Genomic DNA, 16,034 nt, shown 5'->3' with positions numbered 1-16,034 from the left:
ATTACTGACTAAAATTTATTATAAATTATTATAAAAAAAAACCATACATTTCACTTATTTAATAAGTTTCACTCAAGATTTTATAAATTTTAACTAAGAATAAAAAATTATTTGAAATAAGATGTTTTAGCACTTTCTTTAACATATTTACGGAAGTTTTATTAGCCATGGCACACGCAATTCCCTCCATAACAGCAGCCATGATTGGCTTTCATATCCTCCAACTATTTCCCAGTATTTTTTTTATATTTATTTTTTCTTTTAAGGCCTATCATAGTAATTTTTTTAGGTCACTATTCACTACAACAATAATGCAAATCGTTAACTTCACTTACACTTGGCGTGAGATAACAGCCATCTCAAGTTCACAACACTAACGAGAAAATGTAAATCAAACGAATGTTTCTACTTTCTTTTACCTTACTACACAAAAAAAGAATAATAAAATGAAAACCTATTCGTTAAGGCATTAAGCATTTCCTTACTAGTTTATTAGTGGGAACCACTCTAACATACACAAAGGGATCATTTGCAAAAATATTTGTCTCCATCTTTATCATCATTAACTATTTTGATGTGTATGTTTATAGTCATAATGAGATTTAGATCATATCAACTTTTTCTCTACTCACAATATATAATTGACATTTAGTCATGGCCCATATAAGTGGCAGCAGGTAGCCACCGTTAATTTATTTTGAACGATGATGGCTCAATGTCCGAAGCGATTAAAGTAATGAACTTACAGTGTATAGGAGCAGGTAACTCATCAATTGCTTATCTTCTTTAAGACTATATTATAAATTGGAATTACGAGATATTCCACCGATACTTGTTCATAGTATATATATATATATATATGTTAAGCAGCCACATAAAGTGTTTAATTTACGCACATTGTTACAATAAAGTATCTTATAAGATTAACTATTTTACTATATCATCTTATTCATCTAACGTGACGACAAGGTGTATTTCTACTACATGTGTATGTAGAAGTATTTTACGTAAATTAAGCTCCTGTTTAAAATGGTACCAGTATATATTCAAGCAGATTAAAGCTACAAATATATGGTTCAAAGATAGGAAGATTTGGTATGGCATCCTATGTATGAAGAACGCAGCAACATTCAGTATGTTGTAGATTACTAATTAAAATCAATTGACGTGTAACGAAGAATTCAGCAATTTAATATGGAATTCGCCATATTTGTCCTATAAGCTTATTAAACTAATCATTTTTAGTTAAGGGCGGAACCAAACAATCAATTTTTTATTAGACTACATACAATTATTTACATGCAAATGGATGCTAAAGTTACATGTAGCATCACCATATCCGCACATGTTAGTTAGATGCATGGACCATCTCTATGATTTGTCATGCGTCTTGTGGATCAACCTGAGGATTATAAATCATTGAGCACTGTTTTGGAAACTGCGAGAAATGCAATTGCCTCTTTCAAGAAGTATTCGAGTGATTATTAACTATATTATATATAACCACTCAAGCTTCTAGGATTTCTACCACAGCTACATGAAAATGAGAAGCCAAAGTAGCTTCAAGGTGTTGAGTCTTTGCCTCTTGGCATTAGTTGCATCAACTCATGCTCAACTTCAGCTTGGTTTTTATGCCAAGAGTTGCCCAAAAGCTGAGCAAATCATCTTAAACTTTGTTCATGAGCATATCCACAATGCTCCATCACTAGCAGCTGCATTAATAAGAATGCACTTCCATGATTGTTTTGTAAGGGTATGTGGATCATTCCTATATATGCTTTCATTTCATTTTTACTTAACAAGTAATGAGTCTGTTTAAGTATAAACTAGAAAGTGTTTTTGAGAACTTTTCAATGGAAAATAAAGAGTTTTTTTTTTCAGGGATGTGATGGATCAGTCCTTCTGAACTCAACAAGCAATCAAGCTGAAAAGAATGCTCCTCCAAATCTCACAGTTAGAGGCTTTGATTTCATTGATAGAATAAAGAGCCTAGTTGAAGCTGAATGCCCTGGCGTGGTCTCTTGTGCTGATATACTAACTTTGGCTGCTAGGGACTCTATTGTAGCCACAGTAAGTACTCAATTTCTGTCGAGAAAAGCTTGAGTATAAGTACAACTTCTGCTTCATCTTTATCTTTACATACTCTTTTTAAGAACAAACATGATTCACTTTCTGGTTTGTGCCATTACTGAGTACTGACATTGGCTTTCAGGGTGGACCCTTTTGGAAAGTTCCAACTGGTAGAAGAGATGGGGTCATCTCTAACTTGGTGGAAGCCAGAAATAGCATTCCTGCTCCATCTTCCAACTTTACCACCCTACAAACACTCTTTGCCAACCAAGGACTTGATTTGAAAGACTTGGTCCTTCTCTCTGGTACCATTTATTAAACAAATTTTAAGGATGTTTAGATAAAAAATAAAGATCTTGTTCTGATCATTTAGATTTAAGCATATAACCAGTTTGCTTTTAACATAAGAATGTTGTTAGTATTTAGATTTTGTGTTGCATTTTAATAATTCCACAGCAAAATCAAGTACGCATTGTTCTTGATCTTGTAATCACCATGAGTTGAAACTGTTTCAGGTGCTCACACAATTGGTGTGTCTCATTGCTCCTCACTTTCAAACCGCTTGTTCAATTTTACTGGCAAGGGTGATCAAGACCCTTCACTAGACAGTGAATATGCTGCAAATCTGAAAAGGTTCAAGTGCAAGAACATCAATGACAACACCACAAAAATTGAGATGGACCCTGGAAGTCGAAAGACATTTGATCTTGGCTACTATAGACAAGTGATTAAGAGAAGGGGGCTATTTGAGTCAGATGCTGCATTGTTGACAAACTCCGTTACAAAGTCTCAAGTGACACAATTGCTTCAAGGGTCACTTGAAAATTTCTTTGCCGAGTTTGCCACCTCCATGGAGAAAATGGGAAGAATTAAAGTGAAGACAGGGACAGAAGGAGAGATAAGGAAGCATTGTGCAGTTGTGAATAGCTAAGAATCTTGTCTTCTTGTTGGGTATGATTTATTTTTTTGGGTCTGGTTATTTATGCTATGCCATGTGGTGTCTACATGTAAAAGACACCCTATGGTATGGTTGTTCAGTGTTTTGGAATAAGTGGGTTTCATTGTTATTCTTATTTCTAACTTTGGTGGTTTTGATTGATCATGCTCATGTAATAAGAAGCAGAATTTCTTATGCTACCCACAGCAGAGTTAATGTATGTTTAGTCGGGGGATTTTTTTTTATGTACTTTTTCACTGTTATTCTCAATTCAACGCATTTTTTTTAGTTGAAGAAGAATGCTTATTTATTTGTTTTAAACTATTCAAAAAACACAAACTGAGAATGTGAATGAAGTATACAAGGCAATATCACTAAACCAACCTAATCTAATATTGACCGTTGCTAACTAAAGTGGTACTCGGAGACTTGTATAGATAACTTTATCCCTTAAAAGATGGTAAGGGATTGGATCCTTCGTCCTTAAATATAGAAAAACATTTGTTCGTAGATGTGGCTGTCATTGAATAAATGTAAATACTTTAAAGATTAGCCTTTACTTTTTTTATTAGAAAATGCTCTGATTTTTTTTTAAAAAAAAAACTTAGAGTTATATTCTATAAATATAGGAAATGATACTTATATAACAATTTTTTTTACAATATTTATTATATTTATTAATGATAGAAGGATAGATACCCATAATATGAGATCGTAAAAATTATTCTATTATTATACTTGTATCATTATTTTTATAACCAATTTTGAGTTTAAACTTTTGCAATTTAACATACTTATATGTTTAGATATAAGTTTAATATTACATTCAACAAAAACATACATGTTCCATTCAACAAAAAGTAAAAGTTTGTGAGTGTAATTTTTATTTTCAACTTCAGTTGAGTTCAACTCAACTAATTTTTAATCACACTCAATATAATCTGGAAGAGTAATATTGGCAATATTCTTTAAGTATTATCTTTCTAACACTCTTTAATATTGATTAAAATTTATTGAAAAATATAATTTTGTGAATATGGAGTGTTATTTAATAAGTCTTTCCAAATTTTGTCGTAAGAAATAACAAAATTTATGATTTCAATAAAATTTTTTTTAAAGAACATGTTAACAAGAAAGTGTCAAAGAGTCTCTTACATTTCTTATTTTGAAAAGATAATATGGTTTTTGCATATCAAGTTATTTCGTGTTTTCCCTTGATATCCAAAGCTACCGGTAAAATAAATCAATTCGATTAAATTCAATATAAATCGTGGAAAACAAAATGAATAACAAAAACATAACAAATCAAAATAATCAAAGCTTTATTGGATTATATATATATATATTTTTTAAAAATAATATAATTTAAACCATTGTTTAATTTTGCATATAAAATTCTCACCGTATAAATTAAAATAGTTATCTAAAATGATAACATTTTTAAATGTCATTTTTGAATGAGAGTGATTTTAGTTTTTTTTTTACCAAGAAAATTTTAAGGCATTTTTTAACTTCTTAAATCTTTTAATTTATCCACTATTAAAAAACTCTTTTAATTTATCTTTTTAATTTTATCTTTAAATTAAATTTTAATATTTTTTAAAAGAAATTATGACTAAAAAATAACCCATATCAAAATATAAATTGTTTATATAAATTTAAAATATAATTTATATGTTAAATTCTTTTATTTATTATGAAATTTATTTTAATATAATTTATATGTTCAAAAGTATTTATTTATTAAAACTTAATTATAAAAAATATACCTAATGAATTACATGGCTTAAAATATTATTATAACATGTCTTAATTATCACTTTATACTGAGTGAATAGAATTTATTTTCAAAGACTTTTTCTTGATAATTCTTTTTAGTCCCCACAAGTTAAAGAGTTTTTATAGTTATGCATTGTTTTTATATAGTTAATTAATTAGAAATTTTCTTTTTTTTAAAAAAATATAATACCTTATAATCATGGTTAAAGTCTAGAGGTGTCTAAATGAATCAACTTGATTCATTTGAATTGGTTTACCATGAGTTAGTACTTTAAATGAATTAACATAAATCAATTCTCTTATAGGTGAGTTAGGAAGATCTTAACTTGGCTTGATCTAACATGAGTTGGTGGGTTGTCTCAACAGATTTTAAGAAAATAAAAAATTAATTATATGTTCCTATTTTTAATAAATAAAATAAAATAGTTACAATTTTTTTAATAAGAAATCAAGTCAATTATTGAATCAAATATAAATATAAAAGAAAATATCACTAAAAAAATTCAAATGACAACTACATAAAACAAAAATATATAAATTTTTTATTCTTTTAATTATAGTAAGTTAAATAAGTTAATGTGATTTACTTGGTTTAAATTCATTTAGTTTACAAGTTAAGTGAGTCTAATTAAAATTTAGCCAAAATCAATACACATTTTTTTCTAACCCAATTGAGATCGTGGTGAATGAATTGACTCACCAAGTTAAAACTTACTTTAACACATCTAGTTAAATAACACACTTATGTAAAAAAAATAAAAAATAAAAATAAAAAACACTTTTATGCCAACCGTGTCTCATCGGTTACCATAATGTTAAAAGCATGGTTTTATTCCCTTGCTTCCTGCTAGCGAAGCAAATGAAAGAAAAGCCGGCGAACAAATCATTTTTTAACCCTGTCATCCAGATAACATGATGTGTCTAAATTATTTGAACAAGTATCTATCTCTCTGCTAACGAATTTCGATTGTTTCTATATATAAAACTTCTAATAAATGTCTGTGTAAAAACATTTTATATAAATTAAACTGTTGTGTGAAATGGTACTACTAAGATTTGGTATGAGATCCGATGCTTGAAGAATGTATCAACATTCAGTTTCTCATAAATTACTCACCTAAATCAATTGACGTGTAGGCATTCAGAAATTCAACAACTATATGGAACTCACTATATTTGTCTTATAAGGGCACCCCAACTAATCATTTTTTTATTATACTACATACAATTATTACATGCAAATGGATGCAAAAGTTCTAAAAGTAGCATGTAGCATCACCTTATCCCACATGTTAGTTAGCTTCATGGACCATCTCTATGATTTGTCATGTGTCTTGTGGATCAACCTAAGGACTATAAATCACTGACCTCAGTAGTGGAAAAGCAAAGAGAAATGAAATTGCCTCTTTCAAGAAGTATCTGAGTGTTTATTATTTATATTATATATAGTTACTCAAGCTTCTAGGATTTCTGCCAGCTACATGAAAATGGGAAGCCAGAGAAGCTTCAAGGTATTGAGTCTTTGCTTCTTGGCATTAGTTGCATCAACTCATGCTCAACTTCAGCTCGGTTTTTATGCCAAGAGCTGCCCAAAAGCTGAGCAAATCATCTTGAACTTTGTTCATGAGCATATCCACAATGCTCCATCACTAGCAGCTGCATTAATAAGAATGCACTTCCATGATTGTTTTGTAAGGGTATGTGATTCAATCCTATGCTTTCCTTTTATTTTTTACTTAACAAAATAACAAGTAGTATGTCATATTAAGTAGCTAGTAAAACAAGTCTCTTGACCTAGTGATTGTAGAACCTATTCTAAGATATAGGAAGTCGAACTGGTGCTCCCAAGATCAATCTTCGTCAATATTAAAATAATGTTTAGCAAGTAGAAATCACATCTCACGAGTGTAAATCAGTTATTGATTGTCAGATTTAAAATACTGTTTAAATCATGTCTATAGAAAAAAAAAAAAAAAAAAAAAAAGGATTAAGGAGCTAACTAACATGAAATCTTTCAGGGATGTGATGGATCAGTTCTTCTGAACTCAACGACCAAGCAGGCTGAAAAGAATGCTCCTCCAAATCTCACTGTAAGAGGCTTTGACTTCATTGACAGAATTAAGAGCCTTGTTGAGGCTGAATGTCCTGGTGTGGTCTCTTGTGCTGATATACTAACTTTAGCTGCCAGAGACTCTATTGTAGCCACAGTAAGTACTCAATTTCTGTCAAGAAAAGCTTGAGAACAAGTACAAGTTCTGCTTCATCTTTATCTCAACACTTTCTTTTGAGAACAAAAATGACCCTTTTGCTGGTTTGTGCCATTACTGACATGGGCTTTTAGGGTGGACCCTTTTGGAAAGTTCCAACAGGTCGAAGGGATGGGGTCATCTCTAACTTGGTGGAAGCCAGAAATAGCATTCCTGCTCCATTTCACAACTTTACCACCCTACAAACACTCTTTTCCAACCAAGGACTTGATTTGAAAGACTTGGTCCTGCTCTCTGGTACCATTTCTTAAACAATTTCCTCAGCATTATTGTTGAAAATGTACTTAAAAAATCTGTAGTATGAAAATGAGTAGTTTAATTTTTTGCAATTTATTATGTTTTAAATCTTTAGGACGTTGTCTAGATAAATATAAAGATTTCACTCTTATCATTTAGACTTAAATATACTATCAGTTTGTATTTTAAGTTTAAAATGATGTTAGTATTTGATTTTTGTGTTACACTTTTTCTTCTGAGCAAAAAATCCAACAAACTGGTATGAATTATGCATTGTTCTTGTGCTTGTAATCACCAAGAGTTAAAATTGTTTCAGGTGCTCACACAATTGGTGTGTCTCATTGCTCATCATTATCAAACCGCTTATTCAATTTTACTGGCAAGGGTGATCAAGACCCTTCACTAGACAGTGAATATGCTGCAAATCTGAAAAGGTTCAAGTGCAAGAACATCAATGACAACACCACAAAAATTGAGATGGATCCTGGAAGTCGCAAGACATTTGATCTTGGCTACTATAGGCAAGTGATTAAGAATAGGGGGCTATTTGAGTCAGATGCTGCGTTGTTGACAAACTCAGTTACAAAGTCTGAAGTGACACAATTGCTTCAAGGGTCACTTGAAAATTTCTTTGCTGAGTTTGCCACCTCCATGGAAAAAATGGGAAGAATTAAAGTGAAGACAGGGACAGAAGGAGAGATAAGGAAGCATTGTGCACTTGTAAATAGCCAATAATATTGTCTTCTTGAGTAAAACTTTGTGATTTATTTTTTGGGTTTGGTTATTTATGCCATGCCATGCTCTGTGTGTGTTGGAATAAATGGGTTCCTTTGTTATTCTTTTTTCCAACTCCACTGGTAGATCATGCTCTTGTAATAAAAGCAGAATTTCTTGAGCTAACCACAGCAGAGTAAATGTATGTTAAGTTGTTTTTATGTACTTTTTCACTGTTATTCTCAATTCAATGCATTTTTTGTTTAATTGAAGATAAGTGCTTATTTTATTTATTTGAAACTATTCAAACGACAGAGAATTTGATACAAGGCAAAAGCAACCCAGTCCAGTCTAGGAAGTTGCTAATTGAAGTGGTACTTGTGATGTTGTATTCCGTAAAAGTTGTTTTTTCTAGATCAGAAATCTTACCTGGTTATCTATTAATTAATTATTGATTAATATCATCTATCATTTGGTGAATGAACTATTTTGTCTTTTTCTAAGGGGAAAAACAAAAGGCGAACAAACTTTGTTAAATGAACAACGTACACAGTATGTCTAACCATTAATTGCGGTAGCGATCATTCCAATGCAATTTCAACAATAAATAAATTTAGTGGAATGATTTGATGTTACAGTCCTCAAAGGAATGAGTTGGTTCGAACTAGAATATATAATACTTCTATAATTTAAAAAATATTCAATCTAATTCAAGTAAAATAGATCTCACGAACATCCAAAAAAAAAAGCAATTAATTTTTCTAAAAATTTTTAGTTACTTGTTAAACTCATTTTTACAAAACATTCATCCTATACTCTTTTATCAAGTAACTCATTTTTACAAAATATTCATCATGCACTCCATTATTTGAAAATCAATAAAATTTAATATTTTTAATATAATTGAATTTAACAAAACAAGTTTCATGTCTTAAATAAGATTTTTACATATAACGTGAACAACATTTTCGCAACTAGTCAGCCATATAAATTTTATGACTATCTGCTTACGAAGCAAATGCAAGAAAACCAGTAGTGAAAAAAAAAATAGTTTAACGATCAAGAGAACAAGATCAGTTTAAAAATGATCAATAGTCTCAAGAGTCGGGTATATATCTTTCTTCTAATACATTCCTATTGTTGCTATAGATATAAAATAACTGATGGTGTAACAAGTGTGGCGTGCAGGTAATTGTGGACTCAAAATTCAAAACAGCTACAAAATTCCCTAATAATTGTTCCCTTTCAATTCCATTTCAGTTCTTTTATCTGCATATCAACTAAGTTAAGAAAGCCTCATTGTCTTATAAAACACTTGAGTTCTGCATGAATTTTTACAAGTACTCATAACATTATGGCTCTTCTTCAATGCACTTTGGACACCTGCATCTGAAACCATAATCTGCTAGGGATGCCTGTCTCTCTTCAAATGGAAGGTCCTCATCAACATATGAGATGGTTATCTGAAAGTCCTTCCAGATGTTAATTAGTTGAACATGGCAATGTATCCAAAAACATTATAAATTTAATATGGTAAAAAATTCCATATATCCTGTCTCTTTTTCAAGCTTGGTGTCATAAACATCATCCATCATTGGGTAGTATCAAAACCATATTCTTAGTAAAATTATTTAGATAGAAGTTATTGGTCTATTAGATATTGGTATTAAGTATAAACTATAAACCAACCTCTTCTCCTTTACAAATGGACCTCTGCGCAATTATTGTTGCTTGGCCATCTTTATCCTGCAAGCAAAATATGCAAGGTTTTAAAGATAAATCTTTAGATTCAATGTTACACACAGCACTAAAGCAGAGGGATTAAAAATGCCCTGTTTGTTTTCAAGGTTAGAACCAAAAAGTAGCAACATGAACAGAATCTAGACAGTCTAAGTACAACAAAACGTGTTGAATACAATAAAAAGGAATAATTGTGAATTTAATAATGATGTGAACACCAAATAAGCAGCTGATACTAAGATTAATAACTTACTCTAAAAGGCCAACTCTAGGAAAGAGAATTGTTCAACTTCAAGTCTTATAAGGAGTATTCTAATCATATTCTTAGTTAATGTCACACATCTTAACAATATTATATATAGTATGAAAAAGCCACATGCTTACTAACAAAGCAAGCACGGAACGAGAACTTCAACCAATCAAAGGTCTAAAGGATCTTGTAAACACACAAGGCAGCCACATGGATAACAGGAATTCTCATTTTCTTTTTCTTGTTAAAATAGAAACAAGATAATATATACAAGGCCAAAAAATTACTTTAATCATAATCTTTGGGGCATCAAATGAAGCCAAGTATGCAAACAACTCAAACCAAATCAAATAGTAAATAAAATAAAGATAGTTTTTCCCCACATACCTCATCTCTTTTGAAAGCTTTGGCATTAGGACAACAGGAATGGTTCAAGCAACTTTGCAAAGGAAAAAATGCAGTTCCTAAAATAAAATTCAACTTTATTACTCAGCATTTAAATATAATGATCAAAATGAATGAGGATATATCTCAAGTCCTAACAAATGAAAATGCATTGTTCCTATGATCAGTTAGGTAATACTATTATGCTTTACTTTGGAGAGTCAGAATGATATTGAAATATAGCAATCACAAATAAAACTTCAACACATTACATCTGAAAGTAAAACTTAATAAATTCTAGGAACAGTGCATAATTTCCCGTTCATTTAATTTCTGTTTTAGTAGGGTTGAGGAAGGCAGAGATTTTAGCTGTCATAGGTTGAAGAGCAGATAGCTCTCTCACCCAAAACCAAATGATATAATTACTTAATTAGTCTATCAAAGGCTAACTTCTAACCACTCATCAAACAAAACCTATCAAGCAACACTTTTAACTTGAAGATCGCCTTGCATTAAGACAACAAAACAAAAACACAGCATGAGCTTCAGCAATGATAAGACAGCTCAATATTAAGAAAGGAATTGTCTGCAGATGTCACCATACAAACTGCGGCGAGTAAAATGATACTGGACCAGAGATAGAAGAAAATGATAGAACAGAAATGAAATTGTACTATATTATTCATTAGCTGCATTATGATCAATGTGATTGAGAAGTGGAAGATGATACGATGGTTACTTCCTAAGGGTATTTGACAGACCCTTATCTCTCCCAACAACCAAATTGCTATTGCCAAAATACAAGCTAACTAACTACAGTTAATGCTCTGTTGTATTGAATAATGCCAATTGATTCCTTGCTTCCAACCTATTCCTCCACTTGTAGATCTTATTTTTTGCAAGTATTATAATAAAATCAGTACCTTCACAATAAATAGAATAGTTTTCACCAAGGGCATCCAGAATTGGTTGCGTAATTTTCTCAACTTCTTCCTGCCATTAATGTCAGAAATTTTTTTTAAAAAAAATTAAAAAAAGAAGCTTGGTCTTTTTTGGGATAATGCAGTAAATCAAGCAAACTAAATTCTAACCTTATTAGGATATGTCAAATCATCGATATATAAAAAGTAATCCTCCACGGGAGAAGCTACAACCAAATCCCTGGCAATATAAACTCATAATTAATATACAAATCAGTATAATCTAAAATTTAAAATCTAATTCTAATACTTAGTTTAACTCAATGGTTATAACTATATTGTAATATTCAAACATTGCTTTAATGGAAGCAAACAAGACATAACATGGCTAGGAAGAACAGAACAAAAACAAAGCCCCATACAGTAAGCTCTTACAGATTATTCAGCTCAAACATGCCGATGATATGCCCATAGATTTCAAGGGAGAATACTGGAAATGGTCAAGGATTTAGAGCTAAAATTTCAGAGAAAATGATGAGACTGTCACTGGGCATACACATAATGAACACATCATATAATCAGCATCTGTAAGGATACATGGCTCACATTCCTTGTCAAATATGGCTGTCTTAAGAAGTTGGAGAGACTGAAATATCAAATCAATTAGCATCAAAATTGGGTATACCATATTAAAACAGTGAAAATAAATTTTCCCACTATGCACTCTCGGAAGAATCTCACCTCAAATGCCAACTCTTTTATTTGCAACCTGAATGATGCTTCATCAGAAGGATCAACATCATCTGGCAAAGCAATACAATCCCACCACCTACAAATAAACTGAAGTGACTTGCCTTATATAGTTCAAATAAAATCATACTACAATGTTCAACACCAAAATTAATAAGATCATAGTATTCTATTTCTCAAAGTAGCATATTTGAATGATATGAAAACTAAATCAACTTAATTATTTTGATCAATGAAGTTGATATATTATTAGATCAGTTTTACAAAGTAGTTTGATGAAATGAGAACTATGCTGGCATGAAACAAAGATAATAAATAGAAGTTTAATATTTTAACCAAAAAGAACCTAAATGATGCTTTTTTCAGTTAGAGGTCTCATAATTTATAAAGAACCTATTTCACACTCCAAACAGTTTGGTAAAATGGATAATTTAACAATAGCACAGGGGAAAACAAACAATAAAGACCAAATCATATATCATGGATTTTCTCAAGCTCAATGAAGAGTATACAATTTCAACAACCCTGCAACACAAGAATATGTGATGTAACAACATATATATCACAAATATTTTAAAAACCTTTATTACTAGAAACCATGGTGCAGTGTATTCCTGGAATCACGCATATTTATCAAATTATGTTCCCCGAAAGATATTCATCACACATTATGAAAGCATGAGCTCTCTGCATTAAGGCTTCATGTAGACAGATAAAAATAGTTAGTAACTACCTTCTCTTGTGTCCCATCCATATAGGCTTCCAAGCTTCCAAAAGAAAAGATAATTTATTGTGGTTAGAAACACATGATGTATTGTGTTTCACTTGCTCTTCAACACTGGCTTCTTTTAACTTGTGGTACTTTAATACGGTAGAAGAAATTGCCTGGTCAAAAAATCCAACCAGGCTTCTGGTCAGATAAATCTACTAGACATGATTCATGCAAGACTAATGAAAATAGTATTTCTAATAAGTTGAGCATCTATAAATACACGCATGTCTATGGCTAGTGTCAAATTAAAGGCTAGCTTAGATAGAATAAAAAAAGGATATGTAAACTAACTAGATAGAAGGACCATAAGATTTTGAGGAAGAAGCAATGTCCTATGAAAGCAAGATTTTCAACAGATTGTTTCCTCTATTTAATTTCATTGATGCATCAGCATTTACTACGCAGTAATCCTTATTGAACTCTAATGATAACAATACCCAGTAATGTTATCAGATATAAGTGCATAAACACCATACATGTGCATGTGGATTTTTCAAGCAGCACTCAATAGATATGAAATTCAGAGAAAAATTAAATCTTACCTTTGCAGCAAGGAGGAATATATCATTTGTTTCTGGGAGACAAAGGAAAGAGATAAATAAGCAAGAAATGAAGCAAAAAGGTACAGGGCAATTTTAGATTGTTAAAAATGATTCATGCCCATAAGGAAGCAGTCTTACCATTAGCATGTTTGATGAATTTAAGGAGTGCCTCCTTATGAGCTGGATCAGAACTCTCACCAGTACAGAGTAAAGAATGGGAGGATTCCCAATCAGCCTCTGCACATGACATGCTACAGGTATTGACTACGCCATCAGAAGAGATTATATCATACTTCAAATGCAATAGAATGACTTCAACAATGCAATAACAAATATCCCAGTAACAACAGGAAGCTTCAGTTAAGAACAGCTTTCATCAGAATATTTTTTTTTTAAACAGAGAACAATAGTAATAGAGCTACCTTATTCTGTTGTAGAATTGGGTACATAAAACAATGTGCAAATCTTTAAGGGATCAAAGTTTTTCTTTTCTATTTATCAACCTGATAACCATTAAGTTTATGTGAGAAAGGATAAGAAGCAGACTAAGACTAAGTAAGCCTTAATTATTAATGTTTGTGTAGTATTTGTGTCTTTAGGTAGTTATGGATCTGAATTACAATTTTTGTTTATTATTTCTGTCTTTATGCAGTTATAGATTGGCGTGAAACTTTATGAATTAATCAATGCAGAAGGAGGAGACTCCTAATTAGAGGGAACCTTGTGTTGTTTATATCTTGTACCGTAATTCTGGCCTAAAAAACCAGATTTTTTCCAGTGATAAATACGTAATTCAGTGTGCTTACTCAAGTTTATCACAATCCAATGCCTGCAGTAGATGTACCAAAATAATGCTCCAAGTAACTTTCTTCTTATATTATTGTTTTATACAAAGAGGATGTTTACAGGTAAGTTGTCAGTTTGTCACTGAAAAGTAACAGTGTCAGACTATCAACCTATGATCAGTATCACTCTTTTAAATATTTAAATGAGAAGAAACAAGTATTGGAGTTTGGATCCTCATGTAGCATTCATTTCTGACCAACTTGACAAAACTTTTCACAGTAATCATTTATTCCCGCTCCTTGGCAGGAAAAATTGACAAAACAAAAGCATTATATAAACTCTACATTTTTAATTCGAGCAACCATAGCCTTACCTGCAATAGTAAGCTTCTCCACATCCACGAGGGCATGGAACAGCTGGTGGCAAGGAGAACTTCTCGGAGCAAGGCAACACCAATTGACCATTCATCAATGATTCCACAACACCTTCAGGGAGAGGAACTTTAGTTTTGGAACTACCAGAAGTACATTGCTGGGTGCTCTCCTCTTCATCAGATGAATCCATGTCATGGCAGTGTTTTGAAGAGCTTCCCACGTCACAACCATGACTCTCATTGGCCCTTAGTTGCTGCATGTAAAGCCTCCTTCCAATTTGAAGTTCTATGGAACCAATAAAACGAAAGCAGAAGCTACAAACCAAACAATCAATCTGCAAAGCAAGGCGGAAAATAAGAGAGATGAGCAAAATGCTTTGATATGCATACGCAAACAAAAATTGTGAATATAAAAGTAAACCTTGTTGAGGGAATGTTGAACCCCTACAAACATGGGGTCCTTTAGAACAAGTTCCCCCTCTTTGAAGTCCTTGTCTGCGTATAAACCTGTAGTTTTCCAATTGCAAAACAAACACATACTATAAATTTGTGTGAAAACAAGAGTAGTAGTGTAAATTCATTATGTCATTCAATCACAAATTGTCACGTATTGACTTCTACCAACTTTTATTGACTTTTACAATAATTGTAACAAAGATGATTTCTGATTGATTGATTGATAGTGTAAAAATTGCATTGAATGTATAGAAATTAAACTCATAAAACAAAAAGGAGTGTAATCAACACAATCTCTAAATTCCCACTTGTTGGATAATATTTATTGATACAAAATCATAAAAGATATTCATTAAATAGGGTGTAACACCCGTTAAATTTTGTGATTTTCAATAAATTTCAGTAAAAAATTGTGTTTTTAAAAGAGTATATTTAAAAGGAGAATACCTTTTCCAAAGTTGACATCCTGTTTGACTGTGATACCACTGCATTGCCTTGCAGACAAAAGGTTGTGATAATATTCCTGATGAGTGAAAATGAGAAAAATCAAGAACAAAGAGGAAAAATAAAAAGGGTTGAGAAGGCATATGAATGAAGAGAATACCTGAAGTTGAAGAGGTGAGGGAGGAGTGAGAAGAGAAGAGATTTGAGTGGCACACCGCGACCCAATAGGGCAAATAGAATCCATTGAATGTTGGAAGAGCGTGAGAGTGAGTTTGTTGTCAAAAACACAAAAGGGTCACAAACACATAACGGCGCTCAAAGACCAGGTAGTAGTAGCAGAGCACCAACGTTAACATCTTAAAACATATCACTTTCTTTTGATTCATCCCATGTAATGTAACCCCAGTATTTTAACGCGGTTAATATTTATTTATTTTATTCAACTAAAATTTTTAATATATAGATTATATTTTAAATTTGCGGTAAATAAATTATATTGTAATATAAAGTTAATTTTAATTAAAATTTGATGAATATGTATTGTTTCTGTAAACTTTTTTATACCGTTGATTAATAAAAATCAAAATTGGTAAGAATTTGAAGATAATAACTT

The 16,034-nt window shown here is 31.5% G+C and overlaps 3 protein-coding genes across 3 annotated transcripts; 2 read left to right on the top strand and 1 right to left on the bottom strand.

The window, feature by feature from the left end:
- Window positions 1–1,355: 1,355 nt before the first annotated feature.
- LOC109789550 (peroxidase 3) lies at window positions 1,356–3,307 on the top strand. Its single transcript, XM_020348530.3, has 4 exons — window positions 1,356–1,753; window positions 1,882–2,070; window positions 2,213–2,375; window positions 2,586–3,307. The coding sequence occupies exons 1-4, from the start codon at window positions 1,538–1,540 to the stop codon at window positions 2,999–3,001; spliced, it is 984 nt and encodes a 327-aa protein (XP_020204119.2). The 5' UTR covers window positions 1,356–1,537; the 3' UTR covers window positions 3,002–3,307.
- A 2,777-nt stretch (window positions 3,308–6,084) lies between these two features.
- Window positions 6,085–8,271, top strand: LOC109789552 (peroxidase 39). Its single transcript, XM_083065252.1, has 4 exons — window positions 6,085–6,483; window positions 6,805–6,993; window positions 7,128–7,290; window positions 7,607–8,271. Exons 1-4 carry the CDS (start codon window positions 6,268–6,270, stop codon window positions 8,023–8,025), a joined length of 987 nt encoding a protein of 328 aa, XP_082921378.1. The 5' UTR covers window positions 6,085–6,267; the 3' UTR covers window positions 8,026–8,271.
- A 766-nt stretch (window positions 8,272–9,037) lies between these two features.
- Window positions 9,038–15,762, bottom strand: ATXR2 (histone-lysine N-methyltransferase ATXR2). Its single transcript, XM_020348533.3, has 15 exons — window positions 15,582–15,762; window positions 15,425–15,500; window positions 14,943–15,028; window positions 14,522–14,856; window positions 13,501–13,613; window positions 13,363–13,394; window positions 12,782–12,933; window positions 12,040–12,127; window positions 11,896–11,944; window positions 11,734–11,788; window positions 11,470–11,539; window positions 11,302–11,371; window positions 10,382–10,458; window positions 9,694–9,750; window positions 9,038–9,467 (listed from the first exon to the last, which is right to left on the bottom strand). Exons 1-15 carry the CDS (start codon window positions 15,663–15,665, stop codon window positions 9,357–9,359), a joined length of 1,455 nt encoding a protein of 484 aa, XP_020204122.2. The 5' UTR covers window positions 15,666–15,762; the 3' UTR covers window positions 9,038–9,356.
- Between the last annotated feature and the right edge of the window lie 272 nt (window positions 15,763–16,034).

The sequence above is a fragment of the Cajanus cajan genome, chromosome 10, assembly GCF_000230855.2.
Source record: "Cajanus cajan strain Asha chromosome 10, NIPB_CcT2T_4, whole genome shotgun sequence".
In the NCBI taxonomy this organism is placed as follows: Eukaryota; Viridiplantae; Streptophyta; class Magnoliopsida; order Fabales; family Fabaceae; genus Cajanus; species Cajanus cajan.
This window is presented reverse-complemented; position numbering and strand designations above follow the sequence as displayed.

What these genes read in the sequence shown, in the direction of transcription:
- LOC109789550 (XM_020348530.3), top strand. Translation starts at nt 1,538, where the DNA reads ATGAAAATGAGAAGCCAAAGTAGCTTCAAGGTGTTGAGTCTTTGCCTC. An exon ending in TCCATGATTGTTTTGTAAGG is followed by an intron (nt 1,754 to 1,881) that starts GTATGTGGATCA and finishes TTTTTTTTTCAG; the next exon opens with GGATGTGATGGATCAGTCCT. An exon ending in AGACTTGGTCCTTCTCTCTG is followed by an intron (nt 2,376 to 2,585) that starts GTACCATTTATT and finishes AAACTGTTTCAG; the next exon opens with GTGCTCACACAATTGGTGTG.
- LOC109789552 (XM_083065252.1), top strand. Translation starts at nt 6,268, where the DNA reads ATGAAAATGGGAAGCCAGAGAAGCTTCAAGGTATTGAGTCTTTGCTTC. An exon ending in GAGACTCTATTGTAGCCACA is followed by an intron (nt 6,994 to 7,127) that starts GTAAGTACTCAA and finishes ATGGGCTTTTAG; the next exon opens with GGTGGACCCTTTTGGAAAGT. An exon ending in AGACTTGGTCCTGCTCTCTG is followed by an intron (nt 7,291 to 7,606) that starts GTACCATTTCTT and finishes AAATTGTTTCAG; the next exon opens with GTGCTCACACAATTGGTGTG.
- ATXR2 (XM_020348533.3), bottom strand. Translation starts at nt 15,665, where the DNA reads ATGGATTCTATTTGCCCTATTGGGTCGCGGTGTGCCACTCAAATCTCT. An exon ending in TTCAACATTCCCTCAACAAG is followed by an intron (nt 14,857 to 14,942) that starts GTTTACTTTTAT and finishes CTTGCTTTGCAG; the next exon opens with ATTGATTGTTTGGTTTGTAG. An exon ending in CTATTCTATTTATTGTGAAG is followed by an intron (nt 10,459 to 11,301) that starts GTACTGATTTTA and finishes ATTTTATTTTAG; the next exon opens with GAACTGCATTTTTTCCTTTG.